The sequence below is a fragment of the Balaenoptera musculus genome, chromosome 13 (assembly GCF_009873245.2).
Source record: "Balaenoptera musculus isolate JJ_BM4_2016_0621 chromosome 13, mBalMus1.pri.v3, whole genome shotgun sequence".
Lineage (NCBI taxonomy): Eukaryota > Metazoa > Chordata > Mammalia > Artiodactyla > Balaenopteridae > Balaenoptera > Balaenoptera musculus.
The window spans coordinates 15744200-15760548 of record NC_045797.1 but is presented as its reverse complement, the minus strand read 5'-3'; the positions used below and the strand labels follow the sequence as shown (position 1 = coordinate 15760548).

At 37.3% G+C, this 16349-nt stretch overlaps 1 protein-coding gene across 1 annotated transcript in view; it reads left to right on the top strand.

The window, feature by feature from the left end:
• DNAH6 (dynein axonemal heavy chain 6) overlaps positions 1–16349 on the top strand; it is a 298716-nt gene that overhangs the window by 29020 nt on the left and 253347 nt on the right. Inside the window, exon 4 of the mRNA XM_036873333.1 lies at positions 1254–1516. Within this exon, the coding sequence (XP_036729228.1) occupies positions 1254–1516 (263 nt within the window). The remainder of the gene's footprint in view (positions 1–1253; positions 1517–16349) is intronic.

The following is a 16349-nucleotide window of genomic DNA, read 5'->3' as shown; positions in this document are numbered from 1 at the left end:
ATTGCCTGTTCTGGAGACAGTGCCTCTCACATTTCAGTGTGCATGTGAGGACACATGTACCCCGGTGTTCATTGCAGCACTATTTACAATAACCAGGACATGGAAACAACCTGAATGTCCAATGATAGATGAATGGGTAAAGAAGATGTGGTACATATATACAATGGAATATTACTCAGCCACAAAAAGGAACGAAATTAGGTCATTTGTAGAGATGTGGATGGACCTAGAGTCTATCATATAGAGTGAAGTAAGCCAGAAAGAGAAAAACAAATATCATATATTAATGCATATATGTGGAATCTAGAAAAATAGTACAGATGAACCTATTTGTAGGGCAGGCATAGAGACGTAGATGTAGAGAACAGAAATGTGGACACGGGGAGGAAGGGGAGGGTGGGATGAATTGGGAGATTAGATTTAACATAAATACACTACCATGTGTAAAATAGATGGCTAGTGGGAACCTGCTGTATAGCACAAGGAGCTCAGCTCGGTGCTCGGTGATGACCTAGATGGGCGGGATGGGGGGAGGGAGGTGGGAGGGAGGTCCAAGAAGGAGGGGATATAGGTATACATATAGCTGATTCACTTCACTGTACAGCAGAAACTAACACAGCATTGTAAAGCAATTTTACTCCAATAAAAAAATAAATAAAATAAAAGGAGGAAGTTCAAATAAAAATAACATATATGCTTCTCCAAGGCTATTACATACTGATCCCCAATACTCAATGTAACAACCCATCACATTCATTAAAAATAGTTTATTATGAGTTTTGACGACAGCTGTCCAAGATGTCACTCACCGAAAAGCATCAAGCTTGTCAGAACGAAATGGGGCTGGTGGGGGTGGGGGGGCGGGGCGGGGCGGGGCGTTGAGGGAAAGGCCACAGTCAGGGGAGATACAGAGCAACTGATCAAGGGGAGTGGTGGGCTCTCATAAACACCAGGGAGCTGGTAGCATTTTGATGTAATAAACATTTAAGTGAAGGGAGAAGAGAAGGCAATGGGAAGTGTTGCTGGGGGTGCTTGTGGGAAGGAGATGGACACATGGGCAAGGAGTACTGAGAGGGAATCTATCACTGCCGATCAATAGTTTGAAAGTTTTCAGTTCAAAAATGCTTTCCTTTAAGCCCTAGACATCTTAGGCAGTGTGGTAATTAGTCCTGGAGGTTAATATTTTGTCACTTATATACAGTTTTTTTTCCCCCCCAAAAAAACTAATTTTTTAAAAAACTGGCTTTGTTTAGATCCAATGGCCCTCTGCTGAGGCGTTCTCTCCCTCTCCTGCTAAACTGTCACGTACCAGCATTGGAAGAAGAGGCCTCTACGAGATTAGTTCCTCAACTTACCCTAAGTACTATTTCCACGACCGGGAAGAAGTCATTAAAGCCAACATTCAAAATCCCTTGCAAATCATTAAAATAGTACGTGAAAATGAACACATTGGATTTCTTTATATGATCTCTGCAGTGCCAAGATCTTCCACTGAGTACGACAGATATAATCTGAAGTGAGTTCTCTTTTATGAAGCAATTTATTTAGCAGTAAAAATTACAAATAAGATTGAAAATGTTATCCATAATCAATTGCATGTTAATGATTTATCTGATAAAATATAATTTGGGTTATCATCCAATGACAAATGAATCTTAATCACAACAATTTTATTTTTCCCATTTATCTTTACTTATAGACATTTTATAGACACTGCTGTGTTTCTTATATGTTTATATTATATTGATATAATTCTATGTATTTTTAATTGGTATTACAAATATATTTTTATATTTTTTGATTACTGAGAAAAGAAGATGGCAATGTATAAAAAATAGATGATGCTTGATTTTTTTCACATGTCATTTCAGCTTTCCTTAATAGAGTAGAAATAAGGGTTTTTTGTAAGTAAAGTGAGCTTGATAATTTAGGGTATTTATATAGATTAATAATACACACACACTCACATATACTCTCTATTGTTGCTAAACACACATTTGTTGTTGAAATAATTTGAAGAGTTACCCAAATGCGTCTGTGAATTGCTTTAAAATTCAGCACAACAGGTAACAGGACTTAAAGATGATGCTGACCTTCCTCTGTGGTTGTTTAGTTGGGTTGAATGCTACAATTGTTGATATGGTCTTTCCTTGAAGGTGATTGTAGTTGAGCATTGCCACCAAATTCTTTGAGCTGCCTTCCCCAGTCTCTGCTGCATAGGAAGATAAAAGTTCTCTCTAGGAATTCTATTCTCCCTTACTCAGCGCTGTAGTTTTGATTGAGTCAGATAACACTGAAGACAACTCTCCTACTGGGGAGAAGAAAAACATTTTAATCAAATTTTTAAATGATAGATTTATTGTAAACCTGAAAGAGCTTAACAGGAGTGAGAAACAATTTGTAGAAGGAAGAGAGATGCTTATGAAAATCATTCAGCAAAATGTATTGAGCACCCAATCTATAGCATGACCATTTCTAGGTGCTAGAGCTATATTAGTGAACCATCCAGATCAAAATTGCTGCCCTCATGGAGCTTACATTTTAGCAGAGGGAGACAATAATTAATATGATACAGGAGTAAATGATATATAATGCTAGAATATGCTAAGTGTTATACAAAAAAATACAGTGTAGAGCAAAGGGGATTGGGAGTTCTTGGAAAGAGGTTGTTAATAAATTGGGGTGGTCAGGGTGGGCCTCATTGAGAAGCTGGCATTTGGACAAAGATTTGAAAGAGAAGGAGTAAATTATGTGCTATGGGAAGAGGGGAGAAGAGCTTTCCAGACAGCAGCAAAGTGAATACAAATATCCCAAGGCAGGAGCACACCTGGCATGTTGAAGAACCGAACAGCAGGCTGGTGTGACTACAGTAGAATGAATGAGAGGACAGACCATTGATGGCCTTGCCAGCTATTGTAAAAACATTAACTTTTACTCTGAGAAAAATGGAGAACCAAGGAAGAATTTCAAGTAGAGAAGTGCCATGATCTGAATTACATTTTGAAAAGGACCTCTCTGGTTGCTGTGTAGAGAATGGACTTTTGAGGAGCAAGTATTGAAACAAGAAGACCAAATAGAAGGCTGTAATTATTCACATAAGAGATAAACCAGGTGGTAGTGGTGGAGGTGGGGAGAAGTGGGTCAAATTCTGGAAATAATTTGAAGGTTAAGCCAACAGGATTTTTTTTAAAAAACTCAACTTTATTGATATATAATTGACATGATACTATGACCCATTTTAAGTGTACAGTTTGATAAACTTTGCCAAATGTATACATTCATGTAACCACTACTTCAATCAAGAACATTTCTGTCACCTGAAAAATTTCTCATACATACCCTCCACCGTGACCACCCCTCCCTGACACCTCAGGCAACCACTAATGCAATTTCTATCACAACATATTAGTTATGCTTTTTTAAAAAGAATTTTACACAGAGGGAATCACAGCTGATTTTTTGTGTCCAATTTCTCTAGCATAATATTTTTGAGATCCATGTTGTTGCATGAATAAATTTCCTTTCCTTGCTGAGTAGTATTCCATTTTATGAATATACCATAATTTGTTTAGTCATTCAACTGTTGAAGGCTGGGTTTTTTTCTTTTTTGTTTTGTTTTGTTTTTATTGGAGTATAGTTGCTTTACAATGTTGTGCTAGCTCCTTCTGCACAGTGAAGTGAACCAGCCATATGTATACACATATCCCCTCCCTTTGGGATTTCCCTCCAATCCAGGTCACCACAGAGCACTGAGTAGACGTCCCCGTGCTATACAGCAGGTCCTCACTAGTTATCTATTTCATACCCAGTGGCATATATATGTTAATCTCAATCTCCCAATTCATCCCACTCCCCCATTCCCCCCCCCCCCCCGTTGTCCACACATTTGTTCTCTACATCTATGTCTCTATTTCTGCTTTGCAAATAGGTTCATCTGTACTGTTTTCTTATTTCCACATATATATGTTAATACATGATATTTGTTTTTCTCTTTCTGGCTTACTTCACTCTGTATGACAGTCTCTAGGTTCATCCATTTCTCTACAAATGACACAATTTGTACAAATATACCACACCTTCTTTATCCATTAATCTGTTGATGGACATTTAGCTTGCCTCCATGTCCTGGCTATTGTAAATAGAGCTGCAATGAACATTGGGGTGCATGTGTCTTTTTGCATTATGGTTTCTCTGGGTATATGCCCAATAGTGGGATTGCTGGGTCATATGGTAGTTCTATTTTTAGTTTTTTAAGGAACCTCCGTACTGTTCTCCATAGTGGCTGTATCAATTTACATTCCCACCAACAGTGCAAGAGAGTCCCTTTTCTCCACACCCTCTCCAGCATTTATTGTTTGTAGATTTTTTGATGATGGCCATTCTAACCGGTGTGGGGTGATAACTCATTGTAGTTCTGATCTGCGTTTCTCTAATGATTAGTGATGTTGAGCATCTTTTCTTGTGTCTCTTGGCCACCTCTATGTCTTCTTTGGAGAAATGGTTATTTAGATCTTCTGGCAATTTTTTGATTGGGTTGTTTGTTTTTTTGGTATTGAGCTGCATGAGCTGTTGGTATATTTTGGAGATTAATCCCTTGTCAGTTGCTTCATTTGCAAATATTTTCTCCCATTCTGAGGGCTGTGTTTTTGTCTTGTTTATAATTTCCTTTGCTGTGCAAAAGCTTTTAAGTTTAATTAGGTCCCATTTGTTTATATTTGTTTTTATTTCCGTTGCCCTAGGAGGTGGGTCAAAAAAGATCTTGCTGTGATTTATGTCAAAGAGTGTTCTTCCTATGTTTTCCTCTAAGAGTTTTATAGTGTTCAGTCTTACATTTAGGTCTTTAATCCATTTTGAGTTTATTTTTGTGTATGTTGTTAAGGAGTGTTCTAATTTCATTCTTTTACATGTAGCTGTCCAGTTTGCCCAGCACTATTTATTGAAGAAGCTGTCTTTTCTCCATTGTATATTCTTGCCTTCTTTCTCATAGATTAGGTGACCATAGGTGCATGGGTTTAGCTCTTGCTTTCTATCCTGTTCATTGATCTGTATTTCTCTTATGGCACCAGTGCCATACTGTCTTGATTACTGTAGCTTTGTAGTATAGTCTGAAGCCAGTGAGCCTGATTCCTCCAGCTCTGTTTTTCTTTCTCAAGATTGCTTTGGCTGTTCAGGGTCTTTTGTGTTTCCATACAAATTGTAAAATTTTTTGTTCTAATTCTGTGAAAAATGCCATTGGCAATTTGATAGGTATTGCACTGAATCTGTAGATTGCTTTGGGTAGTATTGTCACTTTCACAATATTGATTCTTCCAATCCAAGAACATGGCATATCTCTCCATCTGTTTGTGCCATCTTTGATTTCTTTCATCAGTATCATATAGTTTTCTGAGTACAGGTCTTTTGCCTCCTTAGATAGGTTTATTCCGAGGTATTTTATTCTTTTTGTTGCAATGGTAAATGGGATTGTTTCCTTAGTTGCTCTTTCTGATCTTTTGTTGTTAGTGTATAGGAATGCAAGAGATTTCTGTGCATTAATTTTATATCCTGCAACTTTACCAAATTCATTGATTAGCTCTAGTAGTTTTCTGGTGGCATCTTTAGGATTTTTTATGTATAGTATCATGTCATCTGCAAACAGTGACAGTTTTACTTCTTCTTTTCTGATTTGGATTTTTTAAATTTCTTTTACTTCTTTGATTGCCGTGGCTAGGACTTCCAAAACTATGTTGAATAATAATGGAGACAGTGGACACCCTTGTCTTATTCCTGATCTTAGAGGAAATGCTTTCAGTTTTTCACCATTGAGAATGATGTTTGCTGTGGATTTGTCATATATGGCCAAATGTTGTATATATTGAGGTAGGTTCCCTCTATGCCCACTTCTGGAGAGTTTTTATCATAAATGTGTGTTAACTTTTGTCAAAAGCTTTTTCTGCATCTATTGAGATGATCATGTGGTTTTAATTCTTCAGTCTGTTGATATGGTGTATCACGTTGATTGATTTGCATATATTGAAGAATCCTTGAATCCCTGGGATAAATCCCACTTGATTGTGGTGTATGATCTTTTTAATGTGTTGTTGGATTCTGTTTGCTAGTATTTTATTGAGGATTTTTGCATCTATATTCATCAGTGATATTGGTCTGTAATTTTCTTTTTTTGTAGTATCTTTGTCTGGTTTTGGAATCAGGGTAATGATGGCCTCATAGAATGAGCTTGGGAGTGTTCTTTCCTCTGCAATTTTTTGGAAGAGTTTGAGAAGGATAGGTGTTAGCTCTTCTCTAAATGTTTGATAGAATTCGCCTGTGAAGCCATCTGGTCCTGGACTTTTGTTTGTTGGAAGACTTTTAATAACAATTTCAATTTCATTACTTGTGATAGGTCTGTTCATATTTTCTATTTCTTCCTGGTTCAGTCTTGGTAGGTTGTACCTTCCTGAGAGTTTGTCCATTTCTTCCAGATTGTCCATTTTATTGGCATATAGTTGCTTGTAGTAATCTCTTATGATCCTTTGTATTTCTGTGGTGTCAGTTATAACTTCTCCTTTTTCATTTCTAATTTTATTGATTTGAGCCCTCTCCCTTTTTTCTTGATGAGTCTGGCTAAAGGTTTATCAATTTTGTTTATCTTCTCAAAGAACCAGCTTTTAGTTTTATTAATCTTTGCTATTGTTTTCTTCATTTCCGTTTCATTTATTTCTGCTCTGATCTTTATGATTTCTTTCCTGTTTGTTCTTCTTTCTCTAGTTGCTTTAGGTGCAAGGTTAGGTTGTTTATTTGTGATTTTTCTTGTTTCTTGAGGTAGAATTGTATTGCTATAAACTTCCCTCTTAGAACTGCTCTTGCTGCATCCCATAGGTTTTGGTTTGTCGTGTTTTCATTGTCATTTGTCTCTAGGGTTTTTTGTATTTCTTCAGTGATATCTTGGTTATTTAGCAGCATATTGTTTAGCCTCCATGTGTTTGTGTTTTTTACAGTTTTTTTCCTGTAATTGATTTCTAATCTCGTAGTGTTGTGGTCAGAAAAGATGCTTGATACAACTTCATTTTTCTTCAATTTACCAAGGCTTGATTTGTGATGCAAAATGTGATCTATCCTGGAGAACGTTCCTTGTGCACTTGAGAAGAAAGTGTGTTCTGCTGTTTTCAGATGGAATGTCCTATAAATATTAGCTAGGTCTATCTGGTCTAATGTGTCATTTAAAGCTTGTGTTTCCTTATTAATTTTCTGTCTGGATGATCTGTCCATTGGTGTAAATGGGGTGTTAAAGTCCCCCACTATTATTGTGTTAGTGTCGATTTCCCCTTTATGGCTGTTAGCATTTGCCTTATGTATTAAGGTGCTCCTATGTTGGGTGCATAAATATTTACAATTGTTATATCTTCTTGGATTGATCCCTTGATCATTATGTAGTGTCCTTCCTTGTCTCTTGAAACAGTCTTTACTTTAAAGTCTATTTTGTCTGATATGAGTATTGCTACACCAGCTTTCTTTTGATTTCCATTTTCATGGAATATCTTTTTCCATCCCCTCACTTTCAGTCTGTATGTGTCCCTAGGTCTGAAGTGGGTCTCTTGTAGACAGCATATATACAGGTCTTGTTGTTGTATCCATTCAGCGAGCCTGTGTCTTTTGGTTGGAGCATTAAATCCATTTACATTTAAGGTGATTATTGATATGTATGTTACCATTTTCTTAATTGTTTGGGGTTTGTTTTTGTAGTTCTTTATCTTCTCTTGTGTTTCCCTCCTAGAGAAGTTCCTTTAGCATTTGTTGAAAAGCTGGTCTGGTGGTGCTGAATTCTCTTAGCTTTTGCTTGCCTGTAAAGTTTTTGATTTCTCCATTAAATCTGAATGAGAGCCTTGCTGGATAGAGCAGTCTTTGTTGTAGGTTTTTCCCTTTCATCACTTTAAATATATCCTGCCACTCCCTTCTGGCGTGCAGAATTTCTGCTGAAAAATCAGCTGTTAACCTTATGGGGATTCCCTTGTATGTTATTTGTTGCTTTTCCCTTGCTGCTTTTAATATTTTTTCTTTGTATTTAATTTTTGTTAGTTTGATTAATAAGTGTCTTGGCATGTTTCTCCTTGGGTTTATCCTGCCTGGGACTCTCTGCACTTCCTGGACTTACGTAGTTCTTTCCTTTCCCATATTAGGGAAGTTTTCAACTATAATCTCTTCAAATATTTTCTCAGAGCCTTTCTTTTTCTCTTCTTCTTCTGAGACCCCTATAATTCGAATCTTGGTGTGTTTAATGTTGTCCCAGAGGTCTCTGAGATTGTCCTCATTTCTTTTCATTCCTTTTTCTTTATTCTGCCCTGCAGCAGCTATTTCCACCATTCTATCTTCCAGCTCACTTATCTCTTCTTCTGCCAGTTATTCTGCTATCGATTCCTTCTAATGTATTTTGCATTTCAGTTTTTGTTTTGCTCATCACTGTTTGTTTGTTATTTCTTCTAGACCCTTGTTAAACATTTCTTGTATTTTCTTGATCTGTGCCTCCATTCTATTCCTGATGTCTTGGATCATCTTTACTACCATTCCTCTGAATTCTTTTTCAGGTAGACTGCCTATTTCCTCTTCATTTATTTGGTCTTGTGGATTTTTACCTTGCTCATTCATCTGTAACATATTTCTCTGTTATCTCATTTTGTTTAACTTACTGGGTTTGAGGTCTGCAGGATGCAGTTTCATAGTTCTTCTTGCTTCTGTTGTCTGCCCCCTGCTGGGTGAGGTTGGTCCAGGGGCTTGTGTAGGCTTCCTAGTGGGAGGAACTGGTGCCTGCACTCTGGTGGGTGGAGCTGAGTCTTGTTCCTCTGATGAGCAGGGCCACATCAGGTGGTGTGTTTTGGGGTGTTTGTGAGCTTAGTATGACTTTGGGGTGTCTGTAAGCTTAGTATGGGCTTAGGCAGCCTGTCTGCTGATGGGTGGGGTTGTGGGTTCCTGTCTTGCTAGTTGTTTGGAGTGTGGCTTCCACACTGGAGCCTGCAGGCAGTTGGGTGGAGCGGGTCTTGGTGTTAAGATGGAGACCTCCAGGAGAGCTCTCGCCAATTAATATTCCCTGGGGCTGAGGATTCTCTGGTGGTCCAATGTCCTGGACTTGGCGCTCCCACCCCAGAGGCTCAGGCCCAACCCCTGGCTGGGGAACCAAGACCCTGTAAGCCACCTGGTGTGGAGAAAAAGAAAAAAAAAAAAAAAAAGAGAAGGGGGAAGAAGAAAACCAGACAAACAAAACCCAAGAAAAAAGCAAAGACCCAAACAAACAGCAACAACAACAATAAAAAAGGAAAACAGACAAACAAAACCCAAGAAAAAAAACAAAGACCCAACCAGCAACAACAACAATAAAAAAAGGAAAAGAAAACAAACAGACAAACAAAACCCAAGACAAATGGTAAAAGCAAAACCAAACAAACCAGAAACAAAGCAAATAGAGAAACACACAGAGAAAAAGCAGTGGTGGGCTGTGCAGGCTCCCAGGAAGGTGTGGGCAGTGACCTGTGACCCTCGGGTGGCAGAGGTGGCAACAGTAGCCCAACAGGATATTTTTTTTTGGATTGTATACAAGGTGGGCAACCAGAGAAGTGCCTAGGTTGACTTTAATGATCCCTTTGACTGAACAAGGGAAAGGGGTGAGATGCCATTAAGTAAGACACAGAAGATTGGATGGAACAGATTCTTCAGGGAAAAATAAGAGTTTGGATTTGGACATACTAATCTGGAGATGGCAAAGACAGAAGAGAAGCAGGGTGGTTGATGAAAAGAGAATTGTGGTCAAGAGTGGGGACTTTTCTTAAGATAAGAGAAATAGCTTGTTTTTTTTAAGATAGGAGAATTAACATATAATGGAATTTAAAGCTATTTGATGTAAAAAATATTCCTTTAATAGTATTGTTATTCCACCACTACCTTACTACTTCTTTTTCTAGTTTTTTATAAGTTTTGAAGAAGAGGTTATGGATCTTTAACAGTGACTCAGAAAAAAATGGTTTATTTGCTTCTTGATTAATGTGTGAAATGTTTTCATAACTTCCTCTCATTTAAAAAATATCCAGTAACCCAGACATCAAGGAGTGCCATTTGTGATATTAATTCCCCATTATGAAAGGAGTCAGATTTTGCCAAACAAAATGTCTTTCTAGACTAATGAACACTTCTACTAGGGAAGTGAGTTGATGTTTTATACTTTTTTGGACTGGCACTAATGATGCTTGGTAGTAATATGCAAGATCTCATTTAAGAAGATGTTGGAATCATGGTTTGTTATTTTATAACGTTTTAGGATGGATGTTAAATTTTCCACCCAGCCCCAACTCCAAATATTATAAATCTTATGAGTAAAGACAATTATTTGGATACCATATAGTTGGAAGCAGCTAAATTGGAAGTTAAAAGTAGTAAATACTGGATCAATGAGATAAGGACACATTATACCAAACTTCTTTTAAAAGTAATGTGATAAAATATAATGTCATCACATAATTTTTTAAGTGTAGTAAAATACATTAAATGTGCAGTTCTACAATGTTTATCTCTACCATGGTCCCTCTAAGTGAGAAAATAGTTACATTTACCAAGTTCATTCTAAAGAATCAATTTAGTGGTATGTGTTAGGCATAACAGTTTTGAAGCTTCTTCTTCAAGGAGATGTGTAAATATGTTGGAATATTACCCTGGTAAGCATACAACTGTACACTGCAGATTATCTTGTCCAGCAAGAAGGCGTAATGGTGACTCTGGTCAGGTCTGGGGCAAATTAGAGGAAACTAGGTAAAGGATCAGGAACTAGAGAGGTCAGGAAGGGAATAGAGAACACAGATCAAGACAAAATAATTCTATTTTGTTAGGACTTTGACCTTGAACAAGAGTGATTGTAATTGAGGTATAGCCATGAAGTATGGGGGATGGCTGTTGGTTAGAAAGTTTGGTTATATACCCACTTTGTGAGAGGACACCAAAGCAAATCATCACATTTTACATATCATAAAAGATGATGATTTACTTGTATTTACTACATTCCAGGCAAAGTGTATACATGAATATACATGTATATATATGTTTTTTAATTCTCACAATAATACTATAAGATAGATACATTTATTACCTCTGTTTTACAGATAAGACACAAAATGGTTAAGTACCTTGCCCCAGGTTGTACAATAAATAAATGACAGTCTGGCTTCTGAATGTATGTTCTTAATTTCTCTGCTCTACTGCCCTGTCAAGATGAAACTTGGTGGTGTCCATGAGACCCCCATGAGACTGAGAGTTTACTTCAAAGAATGTCTTCACTACCCCCCAAAAGTGGTGGAAGCCATGGAAACATTTTCTATCATTTGCAAATCTAGCACAATAATCTGCCTCTCATATAAGCCTATTGATTTTTCCAGAACAAATGCAAAAAATGCAAAATACTGCTTTCTTCCCCATAGAAAATTGATGAATAAAAGTGGAACTGAGATACCAACTAGAAATCATTCAAAGTTGCACTCTCATAGCGAAAAAAAAAAAAGGAAGAAAGATATGTCATACTATTACTGAGACACCTATAGAAAGATATGCTCAGAGAGAAAACAATAAATTATAAGGTAAACACAGTTTATGTTATTTTAAAAAAAAAGTTAGAAATTAGGCAGCGTAATTAGAGTTATCTCATATTGGATTTATGATCCACAATAATTTTCCTGTACTTTTGCCTAAATATCTCATTAGTATGAAAATGTTATCAAATGAATCAGTAGTACCAAGCAAGCTATATCAACACTTTACTGAAAGATATCCACCCTCTCAGGTAAAGGGTTGGAACTTTTAAAGGCACGTGCAAGAACAAAATATGAAACCAAATTCCATTTTTAGGTTAGCATCTGATCAAGAAGCTCAAGAAGCTAAGAATGCAAGAATACACAATTAATATCTAATGTCAAAATGACTCACTATCGCAGAATTGCAGTTTTGCCAGCCTGTGTGGAAATTATTTATTCTATTTGGAACCAGAAAAGCAAAGGAAATCAATAATACCACTAGATCCACATGTTACATAACAGAAATGACCACAATCCAGGATGTTATTAAAGTTTTATTGCATATTGATGGATGTACAGATATTAATAACTGCTAGATAATAGCACTAGAATCCCTGAAGTGAAGTGTTTGGAAGAACTTTGTTCTGTGGGGCAAAAAAGCTACTGGGGTTGAAATATCAAAGGCAAATGAGATATTATGGAAATAGTTCTTGAAAATGTATTTTCCATGTAGAGTTTATTCTGATAATCCTGAGATTTAAATGCATAATACAGTATTTTATTCACAAAAGAACTCCCATATGTAAATGTTTCTCTGCAGTTATGAATTCCAAATTAAATAATATTATCAAAATTGTAACTATAATAAAATCCAAGCCACCACCTGACCTTCTGTTTTTAAGCTTTCTACAAAGATATGTGAGCAGAACAACATTATTTGTTGTTTCAGACTTAAATGCATAACTGATCCAAAGGAAGAATTTTGTCAAGAATTGGAAAATATTTTGCAAACGATTCAACTTTGTAGATTTAGTGAAGGATAGTTTTTGGTTTTACAGCTGGGTTACTTAACTGACATTTGAGTACCTGAATGAACTTAATAAAAAATATAAGAGCTGCCTGAAAATATATTAACACATACTGACAAAGATTAGGAATTCAAAGCAAAAATTCAACTTCAGAAAAGTGAAATTTTAAATGGCTCTCTCGTGATTTTTTTAGTCATTGTTAAGAATTTAAATTTAAGGAAAAATTACTAAGTCAAACAGCGTAACGTCTGTGTTTGAGAGAAAGTGTTACCATTGTTTCTAAGGTACTTGATATGGAAATGTTTGGGTTTTAAATCAATTTGTCTTATCATAAGAAATTTCAACACCACATTTATCAAAGGAAGAAAAGGAAAAGCTGTTAGAATTAAAGAATGATGGTACCTCTGGCTCGTAATTTCAAAAGAACAAGTGATAAAACTTCTGGTCAGTGGAAAAGGGAGTTTCCATTCATCAGGGACAGAGCAATAAATGATCATCTGCCATTTGCTGTCTCCCACTTCTATAAAGTGTATTCCTTAGCAGTGGTGACTTTAAGAATTTGAACAGACCATTCATCATGTCTTGATTAGAAATGCAGTAGTTACTTCAAAAATTTATAGTCATAGCTGTGGTTGTTTATGAGCTAGACTCTACTTGGAAGTTTTATAAAATTCAGTATTGCATATTTCCCTGAATATTTTGTTTTATTTTTCTTATTATAATACAAAGAAATTATAATTAATGTCTTCACCAGTGTGCCTTATAAAATGTTATCACTGTACAGGTGTGTTAGAACTTGCAAAGTTTGGGAAGCGTTGCTTCAGAGCAGGGGTCCCCAACCCCCGGGCCACGGACCAATACTGGACCATTATTGGTCCATGGCCTCTTAGGGACCATGCCATACAGCAGGAGGTGCGCGGTGGGCAAGCAAGCGAAGCTTCATCTGCAGCTCCCCATCGCTCACAGCACCACCTGAACCATCCCCCACACACACACCGTCCGTGGAAAAATTGTCTTCCACGAAACCGGTCCCTGGTGCCGAAAAGGTTGGGGACCGCTGCTTTAGAGGATTGTAGAACAGTTTTCTCCGCATGAGAATCTGGCCTTTGGTTAACTCTGAAGCTCTGTTCCCCTGGTAACCTAATACAAGTAGAATGTCAGTTGTTTCTAGGCAACATTGCTTATGATAAAAATGACCCCTGATTGGTAAACTATATCTGCATTGAGAAGAACTATAAATTAATTATAAATATCTGAAGGGGAGCCATAGCTTTGGACTTCCCATAGTGTGGCAGTTCTTTTTCTGGGCATGTCTCTGCAGGAACCCTAAAATGTATGCTTATAGTTATTGCAAGAAATATTGGCTCCTCTTAAGCCAGGGTGATTTGCACACCTATCCAATATGGATCTCATGTCCTTGCATCTGAGTTGTCACGTGGGGAGAGGATAGCTCGGGGGTGGCTATTGAATTGTTGCATGGAAAAGCAAGACTGATGCTGCCTGGAAGGCAAGAAGTAGTTCCTGTTCTAGCCTTCTAGGTAGAGGGCTGCCAGATATAGTCTATGAAAGTCTAATGAGCATGATCATTTAGTTGAATCGAAGGAGACTCTCTGGTAGGGCAATGTGTAAATATTTCTTTTTCATACTGCTGAAAAAGGAGCCACTGTGATGTCTGACCATTCCCTCCCTAGTACATGTTTCCTCTTAGTTACACCTTTGTTTAATTTTCTAGGTGAAAAGGAGTTACTTATCAGATATTTTACCATTTCTGGTTAATCAAACCAGAAGCAAACCAAGCCATTTCTCTTCTCCAGTTCAGGTTAGATCTAGACACATACTGAATCATGATATTGACCATAATCAAACAGATTGAGTTTACAAATGTAAAACTCAGGAAATAGCTAACTTCTTTCCAGGCACTTGCTTGTTTCCCTTTGTCCAATAAATATGTTCAAGTCATAATGATTAAAACTGTGTAATAATGAAAATAATGAGACAACTTAAATTTGCATAGGGCCCCGTGAGCTCATCTAATTCACCCAGTACCTTATAGCAGGTAAGGAATCACTCTCTTGTTTGTAGAAATCAGGATGGGAGAAGGGAATGGGGTAAACAAAGACATATGTATGCATTCTAGCACAGCCTAAGCTGGAAACAAGCCTGACAATTGAAAAGGGCAGTGTGTGGACAGAAAGAAACTAATATGAGACAGGAGGGGGGTGCCACAAACACCCAGCAGAATAATTTGGATTTAATGATATAAGTGATAGGCTGTTCAGAGTTCTTGAGCAGAAAGGTCTCATGAGACAAACCATGCTTCTACATTCTTAGTCCAGTGGATCAGTTTAAAAATGAACAGATGCATTTTCCATCACTGCAAGGTGTAACAACAGATAGAGATGCTGTTTGAAATAACAAATCACACTGAGATCTTATTGTTTTAGAAAAATCAAGAATTAATTCCAAGAGGAGAAATCATGTTTTTTAGGCCCCCAGTAGATTTCCTTTGAGTTTTATCTGAAATCAACAATAACAGGACAATTGATGACCTACCACAATCAGTCATGCAATTCTCTCCACGTGACACATCCTTTTAGACATTAATAGAAGCCTTGAGTCTAAGTTTCATTTCAGATGGACAGAGACAGTTTCTGTCACAAAAGAATTTGACAAGGGATTCCATGATTCTACATTGAGCAGCAAGAAAACGCTACAGATATTTTTTTTTTCCAGTAAAGCATAGTTAAGTGTAATTTTATTCAAGACATTCTTCTCAGTCTGATTAACTTTCCAAGGATCTCTGTTTAGTTAATTGGGTCATAAAGTCATCTTCTTTATCAGCAAAGTAGGGATTTTAGAGCACAGCAATTGAGAAAGTTAAGTTCTCTTTTTAGGTCTTAAAGGAAGACTAATTTTTCTGGTTATTTCCTCAAAGAAAGGCCTTTATGGAACAAACATCCAAAGGAGACAGCTGAGGGAATTCCCTGGCGGTCCAGTGGTTAGGACTCCGTGCTTTCACTGCCAAGGGCCCAGGTTCGATCCCGGGTTGGGGAACTATCCTGCAAGCTGCACGGTGCCAAAGAAAAAAGAAAAAAATAAATAACAAAGGAGGCAGCTGAAGTTTGAAGCTGAATTCTGAATGCCAAGAGGTGCTGAAAAGGCAGCCATCACTTAGGATTAGTGGATCAACTCCTGGAACAGTTGAGCACTGAGGTTTATAGTGTGAGGAATGAAGCACAGGAATCCAAGGAGTATATTTAGGGTTCAACCCCTCGGGAACAAACTGGAAAGTCTAAGGAAAATAGGATTCCAGAGAACTGGGCATAGGCCTTCTTAATTTTTGCAAAGCTTTCCTTGACCCTACTGCCCCTTCTGCCTACCAACTGGATTGGGCTAGAAGGAAATCCCTGCTGATCTTCAAGAGAAGCATTTCATTAGAGCAATGAGGAACAAGCCTAGTTTTCAGAAACTTTAAGAAGGAATGGATGGGGGGGATATGGCCATCATAAAGGAAGTTTAAGAGAAGGAAAAAGACAGGGGATTCTAAGTTAAATGGCAGCAGGGTTGAGAAAAAACTTTCTTTAAACTAAAGGGAAGCTTTCTACAAGTTAAAGAGAAGTTCTGCATATTTTTAGATGCAGAGGAAAAGTAGCCAAATGCCAGGAGAGGTAGAAAAAAATGATACAAAACCTCTCCACCTCTGTTTGGATGAAATCCTGAGAGATACACTCAAGGGGATAAAACACAGTGAAGGTATGAGATTTTCAAGTTGAAGGTACAAGAGAGAACTCACCTTGTC